The sequence below is a fragment of the Talaromyces marneffei genome, chromosome 1 (genome assembly GCF_009556855.1).
Source record: "Talaromyces marneffei chromosome 1, complete sequence".
NCBI lineage: Eukaryota > Fungi > Ascomycota > Eurotiomycetes > Eurotiales > Trichocomaceae > Talaromyces > Talaromyces marneffei.
In genome coordinates, this window is record NC_072348.1 from 505,751 (window position 1) to 523,225 (window position 17,475).

The 17,475-nt window shown below is 47.8% G+C and overlaps 9 protein-coding genes across 9 annotated transcripts; 6 read left to right on the plus strand and 3 right to left on the minus strand.

Moving 5' to 3' along the window:
• Positions 1 to 420: 420 nt before the first annotated feature.
• EYB26_000185 (uncharacterized protein) lies at positions 421 to 1,755 on the plus strand (the record flags this gene model as incomplete). Its single annotated transcript, XM_054259502.1, has 1 exon — positions 421 to 1,755. One exon carries the CDS (start codon positions 421 to 423, stop codon positions 1,753 to 1,755), a length of 1,335 nt encoding a protein of 444 aa, XP_054115477.1.
• Positions 1,756 to 2,546: 791 nt separating this feature from the next.
• EYB26_000186 (uncharacterized protein) lies at positions 2,547 to 4,554 on the plus strand (the record flags this gene model as incomplete). The annotated part of the gene is made up of 7 exons (XM_054259503.1): positions 2,547 to 2,997; positions 3,054 to 3,166; positions 3,225 to 3,448; positions 3,515 to 3,783; positions 3,835 to 4,010; positions 4,063 to 4,351; positions 4,403 to 4,554. The coding sequence occupies 7 exons, from the start codon at positions 2,547 to 2,549 to the stop codon at positions 4,552 to 4,554; spliced, it is 1,674 nt and encodes a 557-aa protein (XP_054115478.1).
• Positions 4,555 to 4,854: 300 nt separating this feature from the next.
• Positions 4,855 to 5,481, minus strand: EYB26_000187 (uncharacterized protein; the record flags this gene model as incomplete). Its single annotated transcript, XM_054259504.1, has 1 exon — positions 4,855 to 5,481. The coding sequence occupies one exon, from the start codon at positions 5,479 to 5,481 to the stop codon at positions 4,855 to 4,857; it is 627 nt and encodes a 208-aa protein (XP_054115479.1).
• Positions 5,482 to 6,882: 1,401 nt separating this feature from the next.
• Positions 6,883 to 9,491, minus strand: EYB26_000188 (uncharacterized protein; the record flags this gene model as incomplete). Its single annotated transcript, XM_054259505.1, has 2 exons — positions 6,883 to 7,016; positions 7,070 to 9,491. 2 exons carry the CDS (start codon positions 9,489 to 9,491, stop codon positions 6,883 to 6,885), a joined length of 2,556 nt encoding a protein of 851 aa, XP_054115480.1.
• A 1,535-nt stretch (positions 9,492 to 11,026) lies between these two features.
• EYB26_000189 (uncharacterized protein) lies at positions 11,027 to 11,602 on the plus strand (the record flags this gene model as incomplete). The annotated part of the gene is made up of 4 exons (XM_054259506.1): positions 11,027 to 11,061; positions 11,137 to 11,209; positions 11,288 to 11,399; positions 11,466 to 11,602. The coding sequence occupies 4 exons, from the start codon at positions 11,027 to 11,029 to the stop codon at positions 11,600 to 11,602; spliced, it is 357 nt and encodes a 118-aa protein (XP_054115481.1).
• Positions 11,603 to 13,008: 1,406 nt separating this feature from the next.
• EYB26_000190 (uncharacterized protein) lies at positions 13,009 to 13,651 on the plus strand (the record flags this gene model as incomplete). Its single annotated transcript, XM_054259507.1, has 2 exons — positions 13,009 to 13,266; positions 13,319 to 13,651. 2 exons carry the CDS (start codon positions 13,009 to 13,011, stop codon positions 13,649 to 13,651), a joined length of 591 nt encoding a protein of 196 aa, XP_054115482.1.
• A 408-nt stretch (positions 13,652 to 14,059) lies between these two features.
• EYB26_000191 (uncharacterized protein) lies at positions 14,060 to 14,899 on the plus strand (the record flags this gene model as incomplete). The annotated part of the gene is made up of 1 exon (XM_054259508.1): positions 14,060 to 14,899. One exon carries the CDS (start codon positions 14,060 to 14,062, stop codon positions 14,897 to 14,899), a length of 840 nt encoding a protein of 279 aa, XP_054115483.1.
• A 204-nt stretch (positions 14,900 to 15,103) lies between these two features.
• On the minus strand, positions 15,104 to 15,847 carry EYB26_000192 (uncharacterized protein; the record flags this gene model as incomplete). Its single annotated transcript, XM_054259509.1, has 4 exons — positions 15,104 to 15,305; positions 15,364 to 15,500; positions 15,568 to 15,583; positions 15,654 to 15,847. 4 exons carry the CDS (start codon positions 15,845 to 15,847, stop codon positions 15,104 to 15,106), a joined length of 549 nt encoding a protein of 182 aa, XP_054115484.1.
• Positions 15,848 to 16,365: 518 nt separating this feature from the next.
• On the plus strand, positions 16,366 to 16,851 carry EYB26_000193 (uncharacterized protein; the record flags this gene model as incomplete). The annotated part of the gene is made up of 4 exons (XM_054259510.1): positions 16,366 to 16,451; positions 16,515 to 16,621; positions 16,699 to 16,731; positions 16,793 to 16,851. The coding sequence occupies 4 exons, from the start codon at positions 16,366 to 16,368 to the stop codon at positions 16,849 to 16,851; spliced, it is 285 nt and encodes a 94-aa protein (XP_054115485.1).
• Between the last annotated feature and the right edge of the window lie 624 nt (positions 16,852 to 17,475).

Sequence of the window (17,475 nt, forward strand, 5' to 3'; positions counted from 1 at the left end):
CGCGGGCCGTACTCGGGCTGCCCCGCTTGCTTCGCCCAAGGCTAAAAAAAAATGTCCTTATCTGCCATGCTTTTTGCTGTGTGATCCCTCGCTTTGTCTGCATGTCTCCCCGAATCCTTCCTTTGTTCCCCCCATGCTCTGTTCTGGCTGCGTTAGCGACAGATTAGTCAGTTGCTGAGCCCCAGTTCTCTACTCAGTGAGCCGTCCTTCTTTGCAACATCCTTTGCCTTCTTGCTTCTTTCCTCATTCCGACTCAGAAACAACGCATCGGCGAGTACGACACGACATGAAATGACTTTCCACACAGCGCTATTTTCAACTGGTCTGATCTCGGAGAACGTTTAGGGATGCATCTTGCGCCTCTGAGAAAGGTCGCCTGTTCATGAACCCATTATTCGCTGCACCGTCGTTCGCCCGACGATGGGGGCCAAGATCTCCGGCAAGAGAAAGGGAAAACCTCGCGGGATCCGTAGGGACAGGGACTGCCAGAGCTGCAAGACTCGTGGTATAAAGTGCGATTTGAATAGACCGCGGTGTCAACCATGTGTACAGTCCGGGTTGCCGTGCGGCGGTTATCCACAGAGGGTGGTCTGGGCTACCGACACGAATTTCGGACAAAGGCGACCTCGTGAAAAAGTCGCAATACCGGCGTTGTCGCAAGAATCACAGTCACCATCAGACAGTTCGAAACCGAATACGAACAGCAGTAAACCGCCTACACCGATCGCAGAGACTTTGCAGATGCATGACCGATACATGACTGTGAACCAATACAGTTTCATCAAACGCCTCGCTGCCTTTTACGAACAGATTAAAGATGCCAATACTCAAGCAAGCGGAGGATATCTGGCACCAGAAGCTATCGAATTGGTATCGCGAATATGGGACTTTATCCGGGTTAGAATGAAAGGGCAAGCCGCATCGAACGGCTCAGCGGAAAGGCAAACGGTGGATGCTGTGCAGTATCATGTCGACGCGCTCATGAGGTTGACTGAAGCCATTGATAAAGCTCACCCAATTGCGCTATTTGGGATAGCAACATTTGCTTTTTTCGAGGTCTGTGACGGCTCGTTTGGAGAATGGCAATGTCATTTGAATGGAGCACGGTCGTTACTCGATTTTCATTGCCACAACAAGGCTGATCTTGATCGTCTGTCGCATGAGCTCACAGGGTTAAATGAAATCGTCGCGCATCTGGTGTGGTTTGATACGATGGGTGCCATAATCCGAGGCAGTAACGGGTTGATATTTGACGACTGGCATCGCGAGACCCTGAGCGAAGAATTTTTTGCCAATGTCGGGTGTCCGGTCGACACTTTCCATCTGTTTGTGACCCTAGCCAAAGCGGGGAACCACATCAACACGCTGGATCTCAGTTTTGAAGCCCTCGACCAACTTCTGCTGCGAGCTGAACCTAGATCCAGCGACATAGCACTTGTTGAAAACGCATGGCGGTGCACAGCTGCCATTGCCATTATCAGTCGGATCGGCGACGCGGGGTCATTATCACGACGCAAAGCCCTGTCGACCGCAGTAGATCAGGCATGCAGAGTGATTGCCATCATGCCGCCCACTTCAGGGATCTATATTCACCTGGCCGCCACAGCCTATCTGGCTGGGATACATGCCACGCATCCTCGACAATGCGAGATTGTGCGGACTTACTGGCGCAACTGCCGTGCTTCCGATTTTCCACGATACCCAGACGGACAAGCCAAGTGTGAAGCGAAATGGCGCGCAGAGGGTCTGGCGTGAACGAAATTATGAATAATAGTAAGCGGCGTATATATAGGGCACATACCACATCCATGTCTTTGATATCCGACGTTGTCCATAGTTAGCAAGCCAGGCACGATAATACATCGCTTTGATTTCTGGGGAAACTCTCGTAGCGTGTGTGGCGTAGGCGCAACTGGAAGCTCTTGCGGTGCTCACTGCTAGGGAGGACGTAGCCGAGCTATCCAGCTTACTAGACTCTGTCCGGAAAACAATGCATGAGTAGTTCGCATAGTCTTTCTGAGTTGATCGTGGTGAAGGATTAGTGGGAGAAGATGGAGGATCTTATTGGGGGTCAGCTTTTATCTAACGGAAGGTGCGCGCCTTCCTGGCCTGCTCATGCATTGCCAACTCAGGAAGGTAATCTATAGTCGCTCCTTCCTCGCTGACTGCTGCAGAATCCAGTCACCTGATTGGCTCTTTCCGTGTCAAACGGTTCTCTATCTCGCGATGCTTTCTTGCTTGCTCCTTGTCCATTACCTGGGTTAAACGATGTACTCCCGCAATCCATGCCGAACTTGCGCCGGGCTCGATTAAACTTCATCATAAACAAAGATGGTTTTCCTTTTGGCGTTGATATCATCGCCGTTATTTATTATTAGTCTTCCTATCTCCCGACCCACCATGGATGATTCCGTGTGTCGGTATACGAGCCTTGCAAGGTATATATTTAATGGCAGGCCTGACTCCCTTTACTGGTGCCCGTGTAGGGCTTTCTTCGTGAAAATCGATCGTCGCACGGCTCCATGTCTGCCTCCATGTCTACCACAATGATATCGACGGTCACTCCAATAACATATCAAGAGCGCGCTCGCATCAAACGATCCATACAAGGTTCTCTAATTCCGGCCGAATGGCGTCTGGCCTCCGTCCCGCCAGTTGGCGAGGTGGCCGATGTGTTGGAGTACATTCGAAAATGCAATTTACTATCAGCGGGGGAATTGAGTATTACGGAGACTTCCGATGTAAATACTCTATTGCATAAATTGGCTAGTCGCCAATTATCCTCGCTCGAGGTCACCAAAGCTTTTGCGAAACGAGCTATGCTGGCTCACCAGTTAACAAATTGTTGCACAGAGATCTTTTTGGAAGACGCCTTTGACCGAGCTAGGCAATTGGATGATTATCTCGAACAAACCGGGGAATTAATAGGACCCTTGCATGGTCTTCCAGTCTCCATCAAAGATTTATTTGACGTAACAGGAGTAGACTCGTGCATTGGTTGGTCAATTCATTGAGCCGGGACAATTTCCAATCGCGCTGACATCTTGATATAGGCTGGGTGGGCCTCACGAATAAGCCGGCGACGCAAGATGGAAACGCCGCAGCAACACTTCGCCGACTTGGTGCGGTTTTATATGTCAAAACAAATGTACCACAATCAATGATGGTGCGGTAGTGTTTTAACTCATACGTACGTAAGATGATATCTTGCTGATTGGGAATAGATGTCTGACTCCTATAACCACGTTTTTGGCCAATGCGTGTCTACGCTCAACCGAAATCTCATTTCCGGCGGCAGCTCCGGGGGTGAAAGTTCCCTTGTGAGTGCCAGGGGTAGTATTCTAGGGATTGGTACAGATGTTGGCGGATCAATCCGGATTCCGGCCAATCTATGTGGGATTTATGGCCTTTCGCCGAGCACAGGCAGACAACCGTATGAACGGAGCGGGTAAGTTCAAAGTATCGTTGGATATTAGCACCGGCGGATTTGCTTACGTGCCTGATCGAAATGCAGACTCCGACAAGATGTTATTCGTTCAGTGGCAGGCCCTATGGCAATGAGTTTGTCTACGGTAGAAAAGTACATGGAAGCTTTACCGGCTGCACGGCCTTGGGAGATTGACCACCAAGTCACACCAATTCCATGGCAAACAGAGCTTTGCACAACAACGAAACGGTTACGAATCGGATATGTTATTGATGACGGCGTTGTGAAAGTGCAGCCACCTGTTGCGAGAGCGGTAGAGGAGGTAATACAGGCCTTGAGAGAGGCCGGCCACGAAGGTTCGTGGTTTTTAACCAGAACTTCTGATGATCCGAGCTAATAAGATCCAGTGTTTGAATGGGATGCTTCAAGTCACGCACACGCGTACCAACTTTGGGAGAAAGCCATCCTCTCCGACGGAGGCGCAGCATGCCGCAGGTTGTGTGAGTTGAGTGGAGAACCATTGATTGAGGGCATGCTCGTGGGGAAACCTCACAATATCCTGACTACATCACAAACACATCAAGTATGTTTGGCCAGACCCCTTCCACTCAAAATGGAAAAACTAATGAAAACAGCTCATAGCTGATAAATATGCATACGAAACACAGTACCTTCGCCGATGGGCGTCTGCCAGTCTTGACGCTCTCATCATGCCCATCACGCCTTGGGTAGGATATAAACCCCAAACCTGGGTGAAGAGCCATCAATATGTGGGATATACCTCAATATCGAACCTACTAGACTACCCAGCTCTGGCCATTCCGGTAACTAAGGCAGATCGGACCAAGGATGACCGTAGTCTGGATAAGGAATGGATGACGTATCAACCAAGGAACAAGAGCGATGAATTCAATCATCAGCAATGTAAGCTCTATCTCACCCCTACGAAAAGGAAACTGTCTGATTCTGAAATAGACGACATTGATCTCATCCACGGAGCCCCCGTTGGGGTTCAAGTCATTACCCCAAAATTACAAGAGGAGAAATGTATCGCAGTTGCAAAGGTGATCGAAGAGTCGCTAGCTGCGCAACGAAGTGCAGAAAGAGCCCAACAGGCCAAGCTATAGAACGCTAAACCAAGGGATGTTTGGGCCAGGAAGCCACGGCCTCGTTGAGCATTTTCAAGCGTTCTGCTAATCTTGGGTTTATGTATGTTTCAAGAGTTACTGTGCATATACCGAGAGTTGCATATTGGTATACTAGAACATACTTCAGGTACCTGCCTTATGTAGGAGCATATATATCTATATCATGTCTATTGCATGGATTCTTGGAAAAGGGAGTGATGAGCAATGAGGAAAATTCGCCTACCAGTAATATTCTGCTAAGCGCTTGATATACACAATCCCACAACGAACTCAGAACAATTACAACAAAGCAGCCACTGCTGCAGCAACCACCGGCGCAGCTGTAATCATCGAACCCACCACACCCGTCGCAGCAACTGCACCCCCCGTCTTGGTCGCCTCAGGGGCCGTCAACGAACTCAACCCCGCCGTAACCGTCAACGGAACATACGAATCCGAGATGGGAGCCGTGGTATACGTCGCGCTTGTCGAAGTCGAAGAAGTATATTTCGCCCCATCCACGGAACCTGTTATCCCAACGCTCATGGTACAACTAGCAGATTGGATGGACGATTTCAGAGAACACTCGTACGACTCAGTAACAGTCAAATCGTAGTTGGTGTCCTTGCCGGAGCTGCTTGCGATGTACACGGCCGTTACACTGACTGTCGCAGGGCCTTGGACGATGGTCCATGAACTGGGGTAGTCGCAGTCTGTCTTGGGGGCGTCCTTGACGCATCCGACGTGGTATGTTGCGGCTGCGGTGTTGACGTTGGCGAGACTGGCGGCGGTGCTGGTATAGCCGCCGTATTGGGGGACTGTGACGTCCCAGTTTGGCGCGAAGAAGCCAATGATTGTGCTGCTGGAGCTGTCGGCTTTAGCGCCGAGGGCAGTCAGGGCCGCGGCGAAGAGGAGAGAGGCGCGCATGTTGGCAGTGTTATTGGTATTTGAGCAGCTGGAAATAAGAGGTGTAAATTGATCAAGACAAAAGTTTTATTTACCTACCTTTTTCCATCCATGGCGACCAGCCCTTATTTATAAACGTCCCATCCCTCATACAGCGCAATTGAACATATTCGTTCGCCTGCAAATTAGGACTCAAAGGAGGGGTCTTCCAACATTGGTGGCTTGTGATGGTGTGAGTCATTGGCCAACAGCTTCCTGAGCTTAAGCTTTAGCAACCCTTGAATCATGTAACCCAAAACTAAAGCAAAGCGCTAAGGGCAGACAAGCTCTAGCCTCTATGGCCATGAAGATTTAGTTGTGCGTTTTAGTGTGTTGCTTGACCGGAAAGGCCGCCAGATCCGAAGCTGAGAGCCGCAACAGCGCAGGTGGATAACTGTGGAGTTTGGATGAAAAAAAAAAAAAATGTAGAGATAGTTGATTTAGTTTCGGTTAGGGTATGATTTAGCAGATTTAGAGGGTCTAGGAAGAGTAAAGGCTGTGTTCTCGATATCTCGCGGGATACAGGTGTGGTTAGATGATGTGGTTTGGCGAAGCATTTTGTCAGGATGGGAGCTGTATCTATATATACTGTGTACAGCGCAGTTCTGCTAAATACTTACAATTCTTTAGAGTTGGACTTCATATTGAACTACCTAGAGTTAGACAGAATCGTAAGAGCATAGCATTTTATACTGAGATCTATAATGATAATAGTGGGGGGACAATCACGCTAATGCAATAAAAGTAAAGTAAGCCCTAACATCATTTCTCCTCCGTACAATACCTACGGTTTAGATCCCAGGGCATGACCTCAGATTTCCTCCTATCGCAGAACACAAACTTATTGGTTGACGAAGTAAATTATCATGTGATGTCGCGTACATTTCACGTTCATAACTTCATAGTCACCTGGACTTGATGGGAATGGTGGCCCTGCAAGATAAGCCATAAGAAGGTTGGCAGGAATGCGTTTCTACCGATTCATTCTCGTTCAAGGAAACAGCCGGCATGACAGAGGCCAGTACCGGTTGTTGAGATGATTGTTGCAAGTTCGGTTCGAGGAAGGCTGATGTGGCTATCGCACATAATTGCTACGTGTTGAGAGGAAACACCAAGGTACTACTGAAAGGGAAAACTTCAAGGCCATTCCACTTAACCCCGGTAACATAACAATCAATAAGATTCGCTTGCTTCGATGCTCGACATACCAGTCAAGGAAAGGAAAGAGAAAAAAGTTCTTGAGAGCGTAAAACCAAACGGGACTATCAACCATAAAGCATGAACAGGCAGTAAGAATAGTGGGAATAAGACTGAAATCATAAGGACAAAAGAAAAAGGCATCACTCAACAAAGTTGAGAAAATTTATCCAAGTTAATGATAATCTACATAACAATACAATCACCTCCCTGCTGCTGTTGTTGCGCAACAGCTGATCGTGACACGCGCGTCTTTTGCATGCGGCCACTTCCCTTTTTGAGTTCTTCAAGGCGTTCGCGGGCTTTGTTGAAGTTTTGCGCTAGATATTGTTAGCTTGGATGGTAAGGGAAAAAGAAAATGGGGGAGACATACAAGCAGCTCGCCAATACCACCGCTGCGCATCCTCCAAGTTTGACGGAACGCCAATTCCGACTTCGGTGAAATATCCCATTGCATACTCAGCTTTTGCTAATCCTGCGGCTGCAGCTTTGCGAGCCCATAGGTAGGCTTCGGTATCGCTTTGTTGCAGAATACCATCGGCGCCGGTCAAATACCATCCACTCAGTGCCAGTTCAGATTGATGTTCACCTTGAGCCGCAGCGCGGGTGTACCATATAATGCTCATGCGCGCATCAATCGGCAACCCCATTAGTCCCTGCTCGTAGGCCGCACCCAGGCGGTATTGTGAGAATTTGTAGCCTAATTCAGCGGCTTGTGTGAACAGCTCGCGAGCATAGGCCTCATCTCGAATGATGAAATCCGATGGAGCTGTGCTCTCGTACATGAGACCCAATTCATGTAATGCGTGCGGGTTTTCTTCGTCAGCTCCGTCAGCTGCGCGTTTGAGCCACGTCACGGCTTCACGGGGGTTCTTTTGTTGTCCAAGTAATCCCTTCAGAAGAATGATTCCCATTTTGTACATTGCAGGTGTGTTCCCAAGTGCTGCTGCACGTCGATACCATTGTACCGCTTTCAGAGCATCCCTTCTGGTTCCACCTCCCTCTTCTTGACCAAGTTCACAGCACACAGCCGTTCGATAAGCCGATTCAGCGTGTCCCGCTTTGGCAGCTGATTGATATAGTTGGAACGCCTCCTTTGGATCAGCTTGCAACCCTAACCCACCATGTCCATAACTATCTGCCATGTAGAACATCGCGTCCGGGAAGGAGTCATTGACTAATCTCTTCACAATTTTATACGCATCATGAATGAATTTATCCTTATTTCTAGCCCGAGTCCTCGGGTCGACTTTGCTTTCATCACCAATCAGTAGCGTTGAGGCTTCAACGTACTTCTTCGCGAGTTTGAGTGCGGTCTTGTAATCGTCAGGGTTGCGTCGAACGATTATCTGTAGCCTTTCAAGTTCCGTCTGTGTGACCGGTGGAGATGTTGGTCGGCCGGTAGGGCCTCCTGGAGGTGGCACAGATGGTGCTGGTTGTGGCGCATCATCTTGTGGAGGTGGCCCGCCATATTGTCGCACTGGCGCGGGTCGGTCTCCAGGCGCTTGGTCCAAGCCGGCGCGATATGGCAATGGATGAGCAGGAAGAGCGTCCGGGTTTTGAGACTCTGAACTACCGGTAGGGTATGCGTTATATGATCCCATAGATGGTGTCCTTTCCGAGCCGTCGAAATTGCCATTATAACCGTTATGCATGCCATTAGCTGAAGGATCGCCAGGCAAGTCAAATTGGAAGCCGGCATCTGCGAATTGATTTGTATGTTCCGTTGCAGTTGTAGGTTTGTAGGGGGCGTATGAACCACCAGGCTTTTTCTCCGACGACAAGGAATTCTCGAAGCTTTCGTTGCGGCGGTGCACAGGCTCAGATGCTGGCATGGCATCAAAGTTCGGCATATCTAGCTCATCATCCTCTTCCTTGATCGTCTGTGCACCCGCTCCTGCTCCTTCCCCCCCCTCTTCCCCATCTTGTTCTGCAAAGTAGTCAGCAAAAACATTGTGATGTACATAGGTACTAAACGTTTTGTATTTCAGCTCGTCGCCACGGGACGAATTGGGTACTAGCAGATTGCCCGCAGCGGGTTCTTGTTCTGTATATTCTGTCGAAGGATCTGCATATGTACTCTGGCCTGGATATTTCGGCGATCGTAAAGGAGGGGCGTAAGGAGAGCTTGAGTTCGGTGTGGTCATACTCCTTTGGGGTATTTTGATAGGTGGAGGTGCGTTTCCCATCGTATATGATCGCTGAGGAGGGGCAAAACCATAATCGCTATCCGGTTGGCTCGGATCTGAATAATAGGGGTCGCCGTTGGGCGGTCCTCTAGGCGCGCGGGAAGAATTTGACGTGTGTGGCCGAGTTGGAGGTGAAGCAATACTCATATCTCCCATCTGTCGTGCCAAGCCCTGCTCATCTGATCCTCTACGTTGCGATGGAGGACCGTTTGGCGAGTATCCGTAAGGATCGCCTGGGGGTGGTCTGCGTTGAGGTGGAGGTCGGCCCATAGGAGCACCTCGCGGTGGTGGTCCGCGGCTGCCAGGCGGCAGTCCTCGTCCTGCACCTGGAGGAGGTACTCTCCCATATCCTCCTCCTCCTCGAGATCGGCTTGAGGATCCAGGTGGTGGTGGGCCACCAGGTCCTCCATATCCTCCACGAGAGGGTGGAGGACGTGATCTCGGTTGTCCTGGACGTGGTCCGCCGCTGCCATCAGGACCGCCTCCTCCATAACCATCATAACCATATGGTCCTCCTTGTCCATAACCTCCAGGTGCCTGCGATCGGGAGCCAGGTGCGGAGGGCGGACCTCGTGGGGGAGGCATTCGTTGCTGAGGGTATGCCATGTCGCTCGTTGTGGGGGTTATTAAATCGCTGTTCTTTTCTTGTCACCGCCGTTCTTTGCTCGTTCCTGGGAATTCATCGAATAACGTGCGCTTGGATAGGAGGTATGGCTTTAAGCACAAACGAATATGTTAATTCGCGACGATACAAGTCAAGAGGCCGTTATATGAAAGATATTGCGATTCTAAGAGGTATCTAGCCAAGTATCACAGAGTGTAAGTTAGCCAAGCCTGGACAGACGAGGGATGAAACGGGGGTCTGCCATATGAATTCCGGTGAATTATATAGCCAGGGGTGCTGCGAGACCGCCGTGTGTCACACGAACCGCAAGTGGTCTTGCGGGCACAGGTTATGACATGAAGAGTGAGTTATTTTCAAGACGACATACCTTTCCAGAATGAATACTATTCAAGAACGAATGACTGTCGTGGAATTCCGTAGGGATATGTCGGCAACTTGTACGTTGATGTAGAGGGGTACCGGAGGTAGGTTGTTCAATGTCAGGCACTTAAAGCGCCTAAAAACGTCCCGGATGAGTGACAACGTTATGGATAGATGAAACAGCGTCGTTAAATCATAAGGACTGTCAAAGTCGCATATGCTGGAAGCGACAGAGATATCAGCCTGTAAACGGTATCGGGCTGAGTCTGGCGACTTCTTATACCGTAGACTCAGGCTCAGAAAGAGGAGAAGTCGACTCACAGTCTCTGATCCGGGGCATTGAAATGGGTTTGTTCCTGGTAAAATACCCGGAGATGATACTGGTATTTTACTGCGTAAGATTCTCCATGCGCCTCCCTATTGGCTCATATCGTTTGAGATCCCACCATGCGGCCAGTTTTCTGTCATTTAGTCTTGAAATATTACGCAAATTTCTCCACTTATCGACTAGACCATACGATACCGAAAGCCGAAGGAATCTCCTTATTGATGAATGGAAAACAGCCGCTATTACCGTAATGCTCGCGTATGGCGCAGTCATCCAAACAAAATGACGTCTAGAATCTAGAATCTAGCGTGCGTGCCTGAAGAGAAGAGATAGATGGTGCCTTCAACCTAGTCGAAGGACTGATGGATGAACTATCTACTCCGTATACCTGCCAATTGAGGATCTGTGCAGAACTCTCGCTTGATAGAATGAATGTCCACAAATTAGTCCAATCTTCTTGGAGTACATATATCATCCTGTGACATATATATGCTGAGTAGTCTTCGTGCAAAATATTCATCAAACTAGATCTCTAACAAAACTCCGAAGATAATTAATTATAATTGTGCTCAGCGAACAACGATGACCGTTGCTTAGCCACATGAAACTACTGCGCCACAGCGGAGATGAGGCTGATTAGTTAATCAGTCTCCTCCGCGCCGGAATGACATCTTGGGTCAGACCTTCAACAAACAAATCAATTGCTCGTGTTTTACCATTACAACCAGAACAGCGGGACTGTCTTGGAATCCTTAGCATTGAAAAAGCGATACAAAAGTGGCATAGAGCGAAATTATTGCGGAGCAATTCGACAACCACCTCAACAAAATGTCCGCCGGAAAATGGATCAAAATGCTCACGGTGTAAGTGGACAACGATCAGGAGTGTACAAACAAGAAGAGAGCCATTGACTAATCACTCTACACCGATATTTACAGAGGCGCCGTCGTTGCTGTAGGAGGGCCACTATTTGTCCAATCAATTCGACCCACAGACGAGGAATTATTCAATGTAAGGCTTTGCTTCTAGCTTCTAAGCTGTAATCCAACAGCCATCCGAAGCCGGACGAACGCTAAAATACAACAACAGAGATACAGTCCCGACCTCAAAAAAGCAGCACTCGAGAACCGCGATCGACAGGAGAAGGAATACAATGAATATGTGAATAAGCTCAAGGAGTGGTCCAAGTCTGATAAATCAAGTATGTCCGCCCCTCTTGTGCAGGTTGCTTGAATATAGAGGGACTTTTTGTGATTGATTGATATAGTCTGGTTCGCCGTCAAAGAAGAAGAAGCCGCGAGACTGAAATCCCAGGCGTCTGCTACGTCGACGTCGACAAGATCGAAGGAGGAAGAGAGGATACAGAGAGAGGAGATGAGGAGGGAGTTGCAGGGGGAGAAATGATATATCTGAGTATCCAATACATCTGCCTGCCTGAGAGGGTTGGGGTGTCGTTTATGCGACTCCAATTGGGTAATTTGAATTCTGTATTTCTATCTCAAAATGTATAATAATATGGTTACGAATCTCATAATCTTGACTCACTCGGCTTCATGGACTCTGGTGATGACGTGTGAGATCGTATGTAACTTCGCAAATAACCGTGTATTTACTTGCATTCGGTGCCTAGGTATGCACGTATTACCTGATGACATAGAAACGTGGTGATGTCTACCTGCAAAAACTACCCAGTTGTGGCTCATTCTCAGTACCGCGCCTATGTAGATGTTTTAGTTTTATTAATTTAGTTAGCCATTTGCCGAGGACCAGATGGATGTAACCTGATCATAATAATAAGATTTATGACATAGCTAGCAGTGCCCGAATATAAAGCTTTGATTGTGTATAGGAATTTCCTAATTGGGATTGGGATTGAGCCCTAGATTCTCCATAGTGATGGCACTGTTTCATGGGCTCTAAATCCGTATCATGATAATGTTTGAATATCTGTTTTCGTGTTTGTGGAACACTGGAAAGACTATGTATAATCGTATGATTGGCATCTATGTACGTACATTGGGATAAGAATGGGCGGTATACAGCAAGGACGGTCAGGAATGTACGTGAAACCAGCCATCTCCCAGCTAAACGTAACTCCAATTGAGCAGTTGATTCGAAATTGGCCCTCCACGTGGTCATCCTTTCTAAGACAATTTTTCTATTTTTGATTTTGTTTTCGTCTTGATTCGGCGGTTCGGATCTGAGTAACCAGCGGATCTCCAGGATACCTAGTCTGTAGTCAAAATGTCTTAGAAATATGGTTTACCTAGCGGAGTGATCGTCGCCCCCGATGCTATTTGTGCTTTGCATTCATTGGATGCTCCGCCTTTCTTTTTGATCCCGCCTATGATTTTCTTGACTGTTAAGCCTTAGCATATATAAGATTCTGTTGCAAATTGAGTGTGCCTGTCTTGGCGATGCTTACTTAACTATCGCGTGAGTTGTTAACTACAGACCCCGTAAACAATTGTATATCCTGTAGCGACACTGCATGTCTCACTTGCAATTTAGACTCGATTAGTTCCCTATTCAGGTTGGTTAATTCATATTACACAGCCTAGGAATCTAACTATATGTCTTTGGAATGAATGATGCTGGACGATAGTGGCAAGACTGGGGGTTTACCCAATGAGGTATAAAAAGCCCTAAGTCGCTCACAATCTGCTCGTCATTATCGCATCAACATCAGCTATCTTCTTGTCTATAAGAGCCGCCTTCTTTCCTACAAAGCCAATTGCTGCCAAACAACCTCTTCTCTTGCATAAAATTGCCGATTAGAAATATCAATTGCATAAACTACCTCCGTCAAAATGAAGTTCACTTCGATCATCACCCCTGCCGTCGTGGCTACATGTGCAACGGCACTCCCAACCTTGCAGAAACGTGATTGCTCTACAGGACCTTTCTCTGTAACTGCCCTCCGCTCTGGATCGCCTATCCATTTTCAATCCGTCAACGCTTCCGGACAAAGATTCTGGATTAATGTTCCAACTGCTACTTTCTGCCCTTCAGAGGTCAACACCTGTCCTCCCGGTACGGAGACTGTTTGGGCCAATACAAATGCCTTGGTAAGTTCCCTCCTATCATATACTAAAGACCAGCTTTCTGACAAATATAAAGGACGTGGAAGTCCCAGGCGGCCAGCAAGTCTACGTCGACCCTTCCGGTGCTCTAGCCTTCACCCAAGCCCATTCCGCCAACATCCCCATGGGCTCTTCACTAGGTCCCTTCGTATTCACACCCGGCACTCCATTCGGAACATACTCGACCAGCGCATTTGGTGCTACGGGTTTCATGGCTTGTCCCAATGATGCTGCTAGCCCGTCCAAGTGGCAGATCTTTGTCGCCATTCAGAATGCGACGGTGCCTACGGGTAATGTTGGTGATTGTTTGGGGTTTGATGCTGCAGCGCCTTTGTTTACAGGGGATATTCCAGCTTGGCAGTACGTCTAACCTTATCCCTGATGTTTGAATAATTCGGCGTTGTTCAATGTTGGGGTGTGAGGATGGTTGGGGGGGTTATATTCTTATACTGTTTTTAGTAGAATTGATAGTCCTAATCAAGCTCTTTTTCATATGATCCGAGTGTTCCTGCCATAGAAAAAGGACCCCGTGCTCCTTCCTCGAGTTGATATCAACCCCTCAACTCGTCTCATCTTTCGCGCAGGAGCTTTCATTATTCACTATACACTTCCCCCTTATATATCTTGGGCGTGACATACTCGCTTATTTCGCATGAATATCACCATAACCATTACCCCTTTTGACTACGACTGTGCTTTCACGTACATGGTATCTGGGCTCATATACGGGCCTTGTTACCCAGAATATATCGAGAATCAACATTATTACACTGATATCATGCTCACCAATGACCTCCCCTCCAACTTCCCTGGCATCGATCACAACCACCTCCAAGGCCTCGAAGAGCGCTTCCTCTCCCTCGACCGCAAACTCCTCAAACACCATGACCGCCTCCTCGAAAAGACCGACCGCCTAGTCACAACCACAAACCACATCTATGACGAAATCCAGACTTTGACTCGTACACTCAACAATCAGACTTCCATCGTAAATAACACGCGTCACATCGTCTTGGCCCAAGCACGCACGATAAGCGCTCAGGCACGAAAGATTAGGTCGCAGCAGGAGATGATTGATGTCATGCAGCGCGACATCTTTCGACTGGGGAGATGGTATACCGAGTCCCTGGGCAGAGTGAATGTGCATGAAGAGATGCTCTCTGATAGACAAGATGAGGTGCGGAAGTTGTGGCAAGCGTTGGAACGACACACCGCGGTTTCCGAGCAGATTGAGAGAGAGACGTATTGGATGCATGTCTATACAAAGCAGGTGATGATGTTGAGGGCAGCAGAGATGGATATTGTTGGTACGAGCGCAGCTGCGGATGACGATGAAGTAAAGGGCAATGATGAGGAGGGTGATTCTAATACTGCTGGCAGTGTCTGTACTGAATCGACTTTTGTGACTCCGTTTCAACCGCATATACTGCTTGATAAGATTGTTGTTCATATGATCAGGGACCTGTTGCCGGATCGATTGGAGAAGATCTGCGATGGGTTTGAGGTTGTTCATGAGTCTTCGGCTTTCATACATGGCAAGGACAATGCACAAGCTTCGGAAGATGGATCTGATGAAGAAGAAATGCTTCGGGAGGATTCAGATGACGACTCAATGTAAATTTGATCACACACTCTTTTGTTGCCTCCAGGATATTGTGTATATGCTATGTTGGTCTGTTGCACCTAGTTTTAGTCATGCATACTTACTAACACTTAAACATAAAGCAGATATAAAATTTCTATCAGCCCATGGTCATTCTTATATTACAGAAAGATACTTCAACCCTCTTCCTGATTTAACCCAAGTTCTATAAAAAAAAAATTAGGACGACTTGAACTTCTCCTCAGCAGCCTTGACAGCTCCCTTGGCACCATCAGTAACAAGCTTCGCGCTTTCAACGGTATCAACAGCCATATCCTTCACAGCCTCCTTGGCTGAGCCGTCCTGGCTTCGTCGCCAGAGGAATATTCTAGTTAGTTGTGCGGCACCGGTGCAGGCGAGGAAGAAGTTGACAGCAGCCAAACTATCCTAGTCAGTCATATCTCCCTAAAAAGGGTCGGTATGGAAGGAGAGGGGCGTACAGCATGTTCTTGGGGGTAATGACGAAACACCACCGGGTCCAGATTGTGCCAGTTGCGACGAGAGCGAGATTTTGAGTTAGAGAGAGTTTTTCGGCAGGACGGGCGAGGTCGGAGATGCCTGCAATGACGAGCGACCACTATCATATCATATCATGTCAGATTCATGCCCGTAATTGCAGCGGACGCATTTCATGAATTTCATACCTTCATAACAGGAGCCCTTATCGCATCAATTCTCATTAGCCTTCGACCTTCCCTTTGAAATAATGACGGAGAAAATGGAGTCCTACCAAAAGTGGACAGTCTTAAAACCAACAGGACTATTCCACATCCTCTGAAAAGCGTTCTGTGATTGCTCGGCGCCAGCTGCGCTTGCCTCCGTGCTCGAGAATCGGAAGCCCTTGTTGTTGCTCACATTTTGACGGAGATTACGAAACGCGGCGCGCGAGTTGGCGAGAAAGCGAAGACCGACACGGGATGACATTTTGTTGATTGATATGTTGTAGTTTCTAGAGAATGCTTTCTGAAGAAATGACGATTTTGTCGAGATCAGGGTAGGTCGGAGCGGATCGGGGTTCCGGGCGATGCCTTCGACGCTCTCTCAATTCGTGTGAAAGGAGTGGAGAGATTGATACAATCACTATGTATCTTAAATATTAATGGTCGATTATTCTCAACCCTTCTGACAATGTAGAGAGAACGTAAAAGAGAGAATGAATGAATTGTCCGATAATGTCCGTAGGTTCAAACTGCCAATTCTCACCGACATCGGGCCCCCAGCTTTGTGCTGCATTTGATTGGTTGCCTCTCGGAGAGTACGGCGTTAATCCCGTTGGCGGGCTGATGTAATCACAGCCGCTCTGATTGGTTGAAGGTAGAACTTCACTTCGCAACGGTTAACCTCACATCGTCAACATCGTCGGAGAAGCTCTGGACATAACGCCAATTAAGTCGCCAATTCCTCCTGCACAACCAGAAAACAATAAGTGAGGAAGAGAAAAAATGTCCGCAAAATACGCCTTCAACAAATCCCTCAAAGAACTCCGGTTCCTCTTCTGTCAGACCTCATCCCACAGCGATGCCACGCGGTGCGTCCCAATCCCTCTCTCTCTACAATTGTTCGAAACTGACTAGATGCGTGCTTGTGGTAGATCATTCTTGAACCGCGCATACCCTACCATGAAGAAGAATAACCCATATGTCCCCATTCTGATTCGCGAGGCGTCGGGGACCGAGCCGAAGGTTTTTGCTAGATATGGTCCGTCCACTTCTTTCTTTCGAGAGAAATGACAGGGGAATAGGAAATAAGAGGGAGGGCTAACGTGTGGAATATAGAGTTTGGAAAGGAGAAGCAAGAGCTGCTATCTGGTATGATTCCCTGATGTTCCTCCTGAGAGTGAGGGAGATATTAATTGCATTGATGGAACAGGCTTGACGGATAAAGAAATCGAAGAAAAGGTTACGACGCTCGTGAAGCAGGCTCTTTAAATCGCGACTCTTTCAGTATTTTTATTCCCCCGAGCGATGCGATGCGATGCGATACAATGGCATATATTCATTAACGAGACGGAAAGGCTATCGAAATTACTCGCAGCATCCAACCTACTCGACCGAGCGGACCCCAATTGAACACAACGGTCCTTGAAGAAAAACCAGATACGCTGTGAGGCCTAGACGGATGGGATGAGCGGATGTAAACTGCTCGTCATGAGATGGGGGGTTTACGGACATCGCGGGTAACTGTACTTATATTTTAGAATATTTTTATTTGAAAGAGGTTTTACGTTCTATTCTGATTCTCTTGCTATCGCCACATCACACAATCTTGAATGGTTGATCATATTGATCCTGACTTGCGCTGTCTAAGGTAGCATCATGCATTCATTCAGTTAATGTTGCAACCTATGTAGATTGAATAAATAAGGCTATATACAATGATATAAGTAATGAATGCACCAGAGGTAGAGAAATTGACGTAGTGCAGTCGATATTTCAGTCCCAAACTCCATACACAAACGCCATCCTATCCAACCCGTATGCATTTACCCAAAAACCCCAAAAATGGAACGATGCAATGCCATGCAATGATATGACCAAAAAGAAAAAAAAAAG